Consider the following 13,176-nt stretch of genomic DNA (forward strand, 5'->3'; position numbering starts at 1 on the left):
GACTCTCTGATTATAGCAGTGCCCATATATACAGTACCAATACTGTATGGTACTAGCAGCAGGTTCTCCTCTCTGCTACTCCCATATATAAAAAAGAGTAATAACAAGAAGTAGGAGCTGTCCAATAAAACCTGGTTATTAAGTAATTGTTAGTGAAGCCATAGTATGAATATATTATCTGACTCATTGGTTTAAAATTTATGTTTAAGAAGTGTTAGTGAAATAAATATAATGATATGAAGATTTAAACTGTTAATGTGTATACTGTATATAACTATAGATTTTTTTATGCCAATACTACCTTGCTGCCTAGTGGGCATCTATGTCTGATATAAGATGTCAGCTATAGTTGGGTTTAGTATCTGTCATCTGCCATTTTAATATTACTATTCTTTTTGACTGTTATTTCTACAGGTTTAAGTGGTGTCTGGTTAGAGTACGATACTTCCCTCACACAGCTATATACTGTAGATGCTTTGTGGCATCTGTGGTACTAAGAAACCCATGGTTAGAGGGGTGCTCCTGTGACTTTTTTTTCTTTCAAATCAACTGGTTTTAGAAAGTTATACAGAATAGTAATTTACTTCTGTTTAAAAATCTCAAGTCTTCCAGTACTTATCAGCTGGTGTATGTCCTACAGGAAATGTTCTATTCTTTAAAGTCTGATACGGGGCTCTCTGCTGCCACCTCTGCCCGTGACAGGAACTGTCCAGATCCGTAACAAATCCCCATAGAAAACCTCTCCTGGTCTGGACAGTTCCTGTCACAGACAGAGGTGGCAGCAGAGAGCACTGTGTCAGACTGAACAGAGTACACCACTTTCTGCAGGACATACAGTATCTGATAAGTACTGGAAGGTTTGAGATTTTTATATAGAAGTAAATTAAAAATCTATATAACTTTCTGACACCAGTTGATTGGGAAGAAAAACATTTTCACTGGAGTACCCCTTTAAGGAAGAGCACTGCATTGTATACTTTTTTGCTGGATCTTGCCATATGGAGTAGTGCAGGGCAGGGTCACTGCTTTAGGGGGTGGCCCATAAAGTCTCTCTTTCCGCTTATTAGGAGGCCAGTACTATAAATCAAGCATTATAGTTGAAGTCTGGTTTTGCATTGGGGCCTTTCAGATTCAAGTTACGGATCTGATGAAGAGGTCTGCCTTCAGAAGCAAAATGCAAACACTGATAGACACCACCCAGGAAAATGACAATATAGCACTTTTCTAAACTGACGGGTAAAAGGGGTCAAAGATATGGCAAATGGATGTGAACAAAGCCTTGCAAACATTTCAACACTTTCATTAAATGGAGCCAAAGAGTAATCCAAGATACGTGTCCTGATTGAATACATGTGCTTGACCTTTCTAACTACTTCTGTATATCCACTGGGTGTGTTTCACTTACAAAATTTATAGACAGAGAACTGTTATTATCTCCATTTTGGATAAAAGGAATTTAAATAGCTTAATTACAGAATCCACTTTTTATTTCTCCATAGTCTTCATCAATGGCTTATATGTACGATACAGTAAAGCATGAATTGAGCACTTAGCTACAAATGATATTTACATTGGTCAAACACTTAGGGATCTAAGTGGATTTTGAATCAACATTTTTGGAAGCCAATGGACGAGGTTGGCCCACGAAATATGCTATATGAATTCCATTGTTGTAGTGACGCCATCAGCTTGTAGCTCATCACCATTGTCATTCAGTGCCAACTTCTTCTTATCAGCTGAAACATTGCTGTTAGGTATTCAGCACAGCGATGAACCCAATACATTTCAAGAAAGAAATGAGTTTCTGGCTGTCATGTAGTAAAATAACTGATAGCATCATGACAAATATGAGAAGAGTGCTTTACGAGCCAGACTCTTCACATGGGTAAATAACCTTCAGAATCTTATCAGATCTCTCTATATATATGTGTCTGGAAACAGAAGAACTCATGATTGGTTGGTTTTATTATTGTTCACGCGTAAAGTTGCTTTGGAAAACATAGGATAGGACAAGTGTACATTCTGTAAGAATATCAGTATGTGCTTTCCGACTTCTAGTTCTACCAGTTTCTTAAATGACTGCGGTCACTCTTACGGACTAATCACTAACCATATAAACACTGTGCATAGTCATGCTTTCTACACCAAATAGTTGTAAATACACTTTATTGCTAAAAATGTTTAGCCTGGCACTAAAGATGACCTGAACCCAGGCTACAATTACTTCCAGTAAATCTTTTTTTTTTAGAATGTTGTAAAAACAACACAAAAGTGTTCATCATGTTTAGAACCCTTGCTGGCAGCTGTGTTGTAGGCTGTGGCGGGCTCTCCTTTCATTCGTTTCACAAACTACCTATTTTCAGTCCAATCATAAACCCTACAATGTGAAGACTGGTGATGTCAATGTCCTTTTATGAACTTCCCATCACCTTGTTGTTGTCCATGACTCTGTTATTGTTCTGTTTCTAGTTCCAAGTTGAATACTGTTGCTTGTGTTCTGGCATTGACTCTTCAGTTCATCGCCTGCCATTGTTTCTTGGATCTTGGAACTATCCCACTACTAATACTTCCGCCTTTGCTCTTGCGTCATTGCCTTGGTTATCCTATTTTTCCTTTCTGGTTCCCATCTGTGTTTTTAATGATGGCATTGCATACTAAACATGTCAATCTTCTTTTGGTCACGTTTCCCAATTCTGTATTCCAATCCTTGGACACATAGCCAGAAGATTGTCCCACTCACCTGCTACTACCAGCACAGTCCTACACTCACTATTCAGTGCAAGTTGATCAATGACCACTTTCTTGGCATACAGCTGGAATGGGTGCCCTCTTTTATGGCCACTGGGTTTAACTGGCTAAAAAACTATGGGCATGAATGGATAACTACTGGCAGCAATAATCTCATGTCATATTTTACTAACATTCAAGCCATCTTGGTTATTCCAAGGTCACAATGTACTAAGATATTGGCCGACACAAGGGAACATGTCCATGTACATGTTTGCAAAAGCAGCAGTAAAGATAAACACAGAGATTAGATATTTAAGTCACTTGTGTTTAAACAGAACCAGCCCTCGTCCATTTTATATTAATCAATCTTTATAGCAGCCTGATATACATTTTTATCTATTGTCTTTCAATAGCAGGGTTTTCCCGTTTCTCCTGAATCCATAAATGTCACTCTTATTGCAATCCATAGCTCCAGCGCTGAGATACAGGTATTCAAAATATTGTGCAAATTAGGAAATAAAGACCACGTTTCACTGGGCTGTAAAAGCCCAGCACAGTTCAGGACCTTTGCTCTAACACACACACAACAGCACCACTACTATACATCCTCAGACATTAGACACTTGTGATGTCACCAGCGGCACAAGCGCTCTGATTTGCTTTTCTTCCAGTGGTCTCAAACTGTGATCAGTGCTTACACACTTTGCTTAGGAAGGAGGAATCTTGTGCAGAGCCAGTTTTCCTGGCTGCCTCTAGTGATGACCTGCACTAAGCAAAGTGCAGATAACAGTATGAGGTCCCCAGGAGGATCGTAGGTCCGAGCATATGGTGGCGTACCAATGTCACCACAACCCCTTGCACCTGGCTGGGCAGGCTTCTGTCTATCAGTGTATCATCTGTGGGTTGTATAGGGGCAGGCTTGGGGGCATTAGTTTACAGTGAAGGGGCCAATGAAAATGCCCTGTTGGCTTTATCCCATAATTTGCATATCATTTCTAAGGCTTATATCTTAGCGCTGGAGCTCTGCATTGCAATAAGAGGGAAATCTTTGGATTCAGGATATAAAGCCCTACTGTACGCTGCCTTTAGTTTAGACATGAAAAAGAAGCTGACAGGTCCTCTTTAAATGCTATGGACACCTTTGCACTGATTTAAAAAAAATATATTATTAATTTATTTATTTCCTGAATTCAAAATGAAAGAACAAATAGTCTTCATAGTGTTCCGCAGACCTGTCAAACTGTTTGGGTTCTGAGAACATTGCAGAACTCGAACAGTTTGATAGGTCCACTCAACACTCGTTTTTGTTTTAAAAAATCCTACTATTTTGATGCAAAGACAGATAATAAGTTTTCTGCTTTCTCAATAGCAGCAGGGGATCAGGTTATATTCAGGAGCTCAAAGTGTGAAGAGTTGGTAAAGCATACATGGAGGGCATCTTCACACAGGCTGTACATAGGGAGGGAAGCACATAAAGGCAGTTTGCAGGGGAGAGCTAGTATAGTATAGTGCCAGAGGACAATTATATTGGAGGATCTATAAGTCTGATGCCATACCACACTATGGTGCAACAAATCCAGCTTGTTGCATCTGATATTCCCATCTGGGACAGTTATGGATCCCCAGACATATGTGTACAGATCCAGAGTCAGTCTGAGACAATATATGACAATACAAAGGTTAATCCTTTCTATTATTACATACTGTAAATTACAAGGGTTATGCATAAAAAGAAAAGTGACAATTCCTTACTAATGTTTTAAGTACTTTTCATTGGTTTCTATGAATGCTAATTATGGTGACTAATCATTTTGTGTTTTGCAGTGTTTAAATTTGGAAATATAATTATTCAAATAATATTCACTTCATTATCAGTATAAACATTTTAATATGACATTTACAACGACTTCTCTGGTCTTATCTGTTCCTTATCATTGTACTTTCCTCTTAAAGGTGGCCAAGCATAAATGCCATATTGGGTTTGAATACATGCAAAACGGTAAGCGACCATAGATAGACAAAAATACAGTCCATTGTCCTGCAAACTGCAATGCTTTACTTGTTAGTGTGATCCAAGGTTTATAAGAATGAAGCCTGTTCTAATTTTATGTGTTATAGCACTATTAACTTTCACTGCAATGCAATTTCACAAGTATTGGTATATATATGTTTACTGGTAGCATTATGGCAGGATGTACAGAGGCCTTTAAAACATTTTTCCAGGTGCCATATTTCCAGGTAAATAATGGATTATTATCCTTAAATCAAGTGAAATATCAAAGTGGTATTCCGCTCAAACATATCTTTTCATATGTTGCTGCCCATGGTGAGACTAAGGGCCCTATTCCACCGGACGATTATCGTTTGCATAATCATTAACGATTAACGATCTCTATTGCAAAAGACCTGAAAACGTTCACTCATTTCCATGGAACGATAATCGTTACCTATGATTGTAATTGCGATAGTTTTTTCTTTGCTATTTATTCGCTATTGCGTTCGTATCTATTGTGAACAACCGAACGATGTCTTATTCAATGCAAACTATTTGTGAACGTTTTGCGAACGAGCAACGATAAAAATAGGTCCAGGTCTTATAAAGCGATCAACGATTTCTCGTTCGGTCGTCAATCATTAGTCGTTGAAACTGCATTTTAACCGAACGATTATCGTTTAGATTTGAACGATAATCTGAACGATAATCGTCCGGTGGAATAGGGCCCTAACAATTCCTTCCATACTTGGTATTATCTCTACAGTCTCCTTCCAACAGTTCCGAGCTTCTGCTTTCTGCTGGAGACACAAAACACTATGTGTGAGCTTTTCTCTCTGTCTCCCCCTCCCTTCTGAGACAGCTGATGTAAACAAATCCCTGGCAGGCTGTACATGCAACTTTGTAGCTTCTTTGTAATGCTGGGAGGGTAAATCTGAGGTCAAGTTGCTGATGAAGTCACTGTGATTAATCCTCCCAGCCTTATAAAGTAGCTACAAAGTTGCAGTTGCTGCTTGTTTACATCAGCTATCTTGGAAGGGAGGGGGAGGAGGGGCAGACAAAGAGAAAAGCTAACACACAGTTTTCCGTGTCTTCAGGGGAAAGCAGCAGCAGAAAGTATGGAATGAATTGTTAGTGTCATATTGGGCAGCAACATATGAAAAGTTGTGTTTGAGTGAAACACCCCTTTAACTTTTACTATTTACAATCCTCTTAGCCTATTGTTTACAGCTTGTTGCCTAGGTTACTGACCCCCGGCTGTCCACTCTATAAGTGGTGGCCGGGACCTTGGGAGTGGGTACATATTCTTTTTACAGCATCTTTCTCCCTCTAAAATCACAGACGTCACCAGGGCAGATTCAGCCCAGCATCGCTGCGCCCTGCCCCAATATTTTTGGCATTGGGGTATAGTCAGCATTAACCCCATGCAGTTAAGTTACTTAGAAATAATGCAATTTTGTAGTTTTTGGCTTTGGGCAGCTTTATCAATAATATTGCAGGGACAGAGGAGGCTGCTATGTAAACATATGTATTCCTTTACATTTTAAATGCCTCTAATACTTCAAAATGCAATTATTTTCTGTGCCCTTTTATTACACATTAATTGTTTGGATGGGAGCAGCTGGTAATACATTTTACATATAGCTCTAATAATAAGAATTTAGTAAGTGTCATTTAGGGAATACTGTTAAGCCCAATACTACAGGTGGTCTATGTAACTACTGATGATGATGATGTATTATCCAGATATGATGTCATGGTGTTCTGTACAGCCCATTTACAGCTTTAATGTGTCTCCCATCACATTCTGTGACTTCACGGCACTGCTCAGAAATACCCGCTCAACCAATCAGTGACTGAAGTGAGACATCTCTGCAGTCACTGACTGACTAAGCAGGTAGTTCGATGAAACAGGAGAGAGAGACTGGGAGAGAGTCAGGAGCCTGGACACAGACAGTGAAACAGTTGCACTGTGCTGTAGGAGCATGGGGACTTCTTTAAAGGAAAAGTCCGGTGGTGGTTGGGGGAGGTGTTAAATAGACCCCGTTGGCCGTCATCTTCTCCCAGGTTTCAGGTTTGTCACGACCTGGGTTTGACATCACAGACAGGTCAGATTTAGTCTGCTCAGCCAATTGGTGACTGCAGCAGTGCCCCGTTCCAGTCACTGACTGGCTGTGTAGGATATCCATCCGCCGGGTTATGACGTAGCCGGAGGGGATCTCAGAAGACAGCCGGCGGTCTCCAGGAGCGGGATGCGGTTCTGCATGGATACTGACACAGGTCACTATAACTTTTTTATTTCCCCCCACCCCCTGCCCCAGGGCGATAGAGGCTCAGCGGCCCCCTTTCTATAGCAAATCATGTGGCATCATTGTTAAGACTGGACTACTTCAGAAAGAAGGTTATTACTTTTTTATATACTGACTACAGGATGCTGGGAAAGCTGGGTGACCTTCATTATACTGACTACTATACAAGATGCTGGGAAAGCTGGGTGACCGCCATCATACTGCCTACTATACTATTGCCAATTAATCTGCAATGTGGACTTAGTGGGGTATAAACCTCATGATCAAATTGATTACATATAATTCATGGACTGCAGGTTAAAAAATACTCAGCTCATCCATGTAAAGTGGCAAATATAACTGTGAGGATCAGTGAAGTCTTCAGTGCAGGGGATGGGGCTTGTCGCGATGGGGGCGGGGCTTGGTGGGGTGGGGAAGGCAGCGGCTGGTATCACTCCAGGGGTGTTCAGTGGCCCTGCATCTCAGGGAAAGCAAATGCCGGGGGCCCCTTGAGATGCTGTGGGCCCCGGCACTTGCCCAAGTAAGCCGGGTGCTGACGCCGGCCCTGCCCTGCCCTGCCCGTAAGGATTTTTACACCCACCCCCCATCAGACTTCTCCTTTAAGAGCATAATCACCAACTTTTACAAAGGACATGCAAATTTAGAAACATTCTGAAGATTTCCAAATCCCTTTCATAGTGATTTTAACCATATCATTAGAAAGAGTGAAATCTGCTGAAAAGTTGGACTATTTTTGTAGGTTTGGTGTCCTGTTCTGCATTTTTCTGTGTGATCTGAAAGTCACTTTTCTACTGTTTGCAATGCTGAATAGTATGATACACAAGCAATTCTGGTTAGAACCCCCTAGTGGTGATTATGTGTGTGGGAGAACAGAGCATCAGTAATCTATACTAAGGGAACACTATACATGGTACTAACACTTCTGTACACTGCTATCTTCAGTGCTTTCTGGCATTGGCATAGGAGAGTTCTTTTTTAAATTACATGACTTATGTACACTGCTAGCTTTAATGCAGTCTGATATCTGAAGTTTTCTTACTGTACCTTGTCTTTATAGGGTACACACATATAATTCCAGAATACAGTTTGATTGTGCAACAATAAATGATCTACGGTATTGTCGCCTAAACTAAGAAGTTAAACAGGTAACATGGTTCAAAGATAAACCCATTACATATTATGAGACTGAAAGTTGCCATTTTAATCTTATTTCAGAAACTGAGACTTTGCACAGAAGCGCCACACATCTGCAGCTTGGTCACAGGTGCAGGTACAAAACTACAGACAGTCATAATGTCCCCCAATAGCCAAACTACCTATAGACTGAGAGCACATATGGGCCTCATGTACCAGTAGTGTAAGTCATGTTTAATGCTGCAAGTGATACCTATAGTGCATCTGCATTCAGTATCTATTCATGCATTAATATATACAACATCTGCTAGTGAACGCAGAGTAACATAAGGCATTGATAGGTGGTAATTGTAGCAGCGTACTAACCACACTCACCTAGAGAAACAGAAGTGTCAGAAAGATTGTTAAATGCATTGTAACTTGCCAAAGCTGCTTCAATGATATGCCTCATAAGATGTGAGCTGACACTTTAAGACATGCTGTGCTGTCTGCTGGTAAACTAGAAACACACCATTCAGGTGACTGGAAGGCATAGTGGACATATGATCAAATTAAGAGTGTCAGGAAATGCAGCTCTCGTAAAGCTCAGATGTCATCTGGGATTAACCATTTACATGCCAGGGAACTCTATGGCTCAAAGTAGAATTTCTACACAGAACCGATACAAGAAGAAGAAAGATCATAAAGTTTAAATGGAACAGATGGGCTGGGCTTACCTATTACTGACTCAATATCATGATAGTGACAATAATAGGAAGAATGGCAGTTCCCAAAACAAGCAGATTTGATGAGAATATTTCCATTTAAATTCTGCAATATATCACAGCCTGACCATAGACTGGAGCTCATGAAACCAGATTAATACCTCAAAACTAAATACTGATTGGACCCTATTCAGAATAAATTAACATGCCACACCTGCTATCGCTTCACTCCTACTAGGAGGTTTGGGACGTCTTTATAGATGTATATATAATGTATTATAAATACGGTCAGGCCGATGACTGCATTGTGCACATGGGGCAGAATCCAAAAGGGTAACTGGCATAGTGAGGTTGTTGATACCACAATGGCGGTGGGTGGCAAATAATAGAGAAAAGGACACTGGAAGGCTGGAAGGTTAACCTAATGTGCGTCTATGGTAGAGAACATGGAACATATGCCAACAGGTGGTAGAGTGTAAATATCAAAGATAACATATCAAGGGCATAAAAGGCTTTCTCTAGGGCAGAGCAGACGGTATTATATTTTACCCATATGTCAGCAGTAAAGTACACAGGGCACATGATGGAAAGAAATAAAACAGATGTGATAAGGAAAACACAGAGACCAGTGGAAGGATCAGACCAAAAAAACATAGGAAGGAAGCTACAGGGCTAAGAGTTATAGGCGGCTTAAAGCAACAATAAATGATCCATGGGCTAATATGAACCATTATTACCGTAATTAACCCTGTAAATGAGATAAAATAGGATATAAAATGTGGTTTATTATGCTGTAAAATGATTGCGCCCATATAAACTATACATAACCACCAGGCTAGATACATGTAATAGCTACCAGGATTATTGATAGTGAATAAGCAGCGATGGACAGATAGAGAGATAGAGATGTGGCGGCATGGCAAGGCAGATGTGTAGCAAAGTAAAGCGCTTATGTCATATAACATCGGGACAGTATATGTTATTACAATGGTCTGCAACCAGTGGCCATATAACTGGTGTGGAACTACAACTCCCAACATTCCATGACTCCTGGCTTCTGTCGTGACATGCTGGGAGTTGTAGTTGCACAACAGCTGGAGAGACTTGATTCGCAAACCACTGTACTATTGTGTAGATCAGTAAAGAAGTGAGACTCCATAAGGGCAGCTCCTTGTGAGTGTCTTACCTGTCCCTTCTGGAAGTCCTGCAGGCAGCGGAGAGCAGAGTCTGTCAGCTTCAGGTGGAAGAGGCTGAGTCGGGGGCTTTTCCTGGGCTCCGTCCGGTAAGACAGGGTCCCACTCAGCTCTTCCCCCGGCCGAGACATGGCAAGCACTGACAGCCAGCTGCAGGGGAACTGGAGAGAGCAGCCCAGGGGAGGCGTGAGGAAGGCGGGGAGGAGGAGGGAGAGATCACACACAATAAGGAGGGGACACTCATCTGACATTACAAGCAGCAGCATTGAGAAACACACTAAATACTGTAGAAATCTAACTAGGAAATGCCAATTCATTTGTATAATCTAGTTTTTTAGGTGTCACTTTGTTCAGCTTTGTGCAATAAACCTACACATTATCCTAATACTCTTCTTCAATGTTCTCTTAACGCCTTAAATGAGTATTTCCATCTCAGCTAATATAGTATACTTGTAGAAACCATCAAGGAAAATATTTTTGCAAATACAGTGGTACCTTGGTTTAAGAGCGTTTTGGTTTAAGAGCTCACAGTTTTTCAAAATTGTGACTTGGTTTAAGAGCATTGCTTTGGTTTAAGAGCTCCCTGTACTGGGTGGGAATGCAAGTGAAGGAGGGACATGGTCTGCATAGCGGGGTCTACAGCACTGTACTCTGACCCAGGAAGTCTCCCTCACTTTCCAAATCATAGCAGATCCACTTCAGGCTGGGGCTTGCATCAGGGCACTGGCGTAGCTACCATGGGGGCAGGGTATGCAGTCGCTATGGGGCCCTTGGGTGCAGGGGGCCCGGGCCCCCTCGGGAAAACAAGTGTCCTAATGGCGAGTGCTGAGTGTGACAGTGCGATGTGCTAGCACCCCCGAACTGTCACAGTGCGATCCGTCGGCAAATCCCCCCCCCCCCCTTGTACTGTGTACTGTGTCAGGGCGACCCCCGACGATCCCCGACGCCTGGCAGCGCTGTGTCTGCTAATAATTCTCCTCTTCTCTCCCAGCCTGGGGGAAAATAAAAAATAGCAAATCACCTGTCCCCAGTCCCAGCAGCTCCTCTCCCGGCAGAGCGCGCACTCTTGTCATCCTCCGGTGCGGGCAGCGGGTGACAGAGACACTGACTGTGCTGGGTGCCCCTGCAGCCTCTATAATTCATGCCCGCACCGGAGGATGACAAGAGTGCGCGCTCTGCCAGAAGAGGAGCTGCTGGGACCGGGGACAGGTGAGTTACTGTTTTTTATTTTCTTTTTCTGCTGGGGGAAGTGCGGGGGATGGGGAGATGGGCGGGTGTCACTGGTGGGGGCATTGGATGCTATATGGGGACCTATTGGGGGGGTTGCATACTATATGGGCGGATTGCATACTATGTGGGCACTATATGGGCCGATTGCATACTATATGGGCACTATATGGCCGGATTGCATAATATATGGGCACTATTGGGGGGATTGGATACTATATGGGCACTATTTATGGGGGATTGGATACTATATGGGTACTATATGGCCGGATTGCATAATAAATGGGCACTATTGGGGGGATTGGATACTATATGGGCACTATATGGGCGGATTGCATACTATATGGGGCACTATTGAAGGGGATTGGATATTTTATGGGCACTATATGGGCGGATTGCATTCTATATGGGCACTATATGGGCGGATTGCATACTATATGGGGCACTATTGGAGGGGATTGGATACTATATGGGGCACTATTTTGGGGATTGGATACTATATGGGCACTATATGGGCAGATTGCATACTATATGGGCACTATTGGGGGGATTGGATACTATATGGGCACTATATGGGCGGATTGCATACTATATGGGGCACTATTGGAGGGGATTGGATACTATATGGGGCACTATTGGGGGGATTGGATACTATATAGGGCACTATATTGGGGGGATTGGATACTATTTGGGCACTATATGGGCGGATTGCATACTATATGGGGCACTATTGGGGGATTGGATACTATCTGGGGCCCTATTGGGGGGATTGGATAATGTATGGGGCACTATTGGGGGGATTGGCTACTGTATGGAGTGCTATGGCGGGGATTGGCTACCATATGAGGCACTATAGGGGGCCTTACAACTATATGGGGCACTATTGGGGGAGTAACTACTATAAGGAGTTAGTTACCATATTGGGCACTAATGAGAGGATTAAAAGCTATAGTATATAGGGTACTATTGGGGGGATAACTACAATAACTACAATATACAATATAATCTTTTCCCTACCCCACCCTGCGACGGTGTCTCAGAGGAGCAGCTCGCATCCTCCATCTATGACCTGCTGCCTGTTGTGCTTAGATAACCTGCTGGGAAGATCTGCGATAGAGACAGGGTAGGCGGTTGATAAGAGCCTCCTATATGCTGTTCTTCGTGTTGTGCGTAGGGGAGGGGGGCCCTTACAGCTTTTCTTGCTACGGGGCCCCTTGAATCCTAGCTATGCCCCTGAATCAGGGGACAGGACTGTGGAGGTAATCTCTGCATAGCTGTAACCCCTCTCTCCCCGGACAGACAGTGCTGCATACATGTGCCCACATATGTCCTGCTCATTCCTTCATGCTCCCTGCAGTCTCTGTCCGCCCTTGTGTTTCCCTGTACAGTAACTTATAATATCACATATTCTGCTGTTTCTGAATGTTTGTTTCATTTGTTTTACATGTTATTCAGAATAATAAATGATTGTTTTTGGGGTGAGGAACCAATGTCCGCATTTTATGATTTCTTATGGGAAAATTTGCTTTGGTTTAAGAGTGGATTTGGATTACAAGCACGGCCCCGGAACGAATTATGCTCGTAATCCAAGGCACCACTGTATATTCATTTAGCAAAGTTGCCTCCTGATGTGCTACCCCCCACCCAATTGTTGACAGCTCCTTGTCTATGTTATGGACCACAGCTCTGCTCTAAAAGCAGTGGTTGGATAGATTTTTGACATCAATCAGGCTAAATAATTACAAAGATTCCAACAGCACTCCTGATAAGCTTGCATGAAGTGTGATATTTATTCGAATAATATCCCACTTCATGCAAACTTATGGGGAGTGCTGTCGGAATCTTTGGAACTAGATAGATAGAGTGTGGATGCTCAGAAATATAAT

At 42.3% G+C, this 13,176-nt stretch overlaps 1 protein-coding gene across 1 annotated transcript in view; it reads right to left on the bottom strand.

Moving 5' to 3' along the window:
- ELL3 (elongation factor for RNA polymerase II 3) overlaps positions 1 to 10,236 on the bottom strand; it is an 85,260-nt gene extending 75,024 nt beyond the window's left edge. Inside the window, exon 1 of the mRNA XM_069956641.1 lies at positions 10,057 to 10,236. Coding sequence (XP_069812742.1) covers positions 10,057 to 10,194 — 138 coding nt within the window. The 5' untranslated portion in view covers positions 10,195 to 10,236. The remainder of the gene's footprint in view (positions 1 to 10,056) is intronic.
- Positions 10,237 to 13,176: the final 2,940 nt, after the last annotated feature.

The sequence above is a fragment of the Dendropsophus ebraccatus genome, chromosome 1, assembly GCF_027789765.1.
Source record: "Dendropsophus ebraccatus isolate aDenEbr1 chromosome 1, aDenEbr1.pat, whole genome shotgun sequence".
Taxonomy (NCBI): domain Eukaryota; kingdom Metazoa; phylum Chordata; class Amphibia; order Anura; family Hylidae; genus Dendropsophus; species Dendropsophus ebraccatus.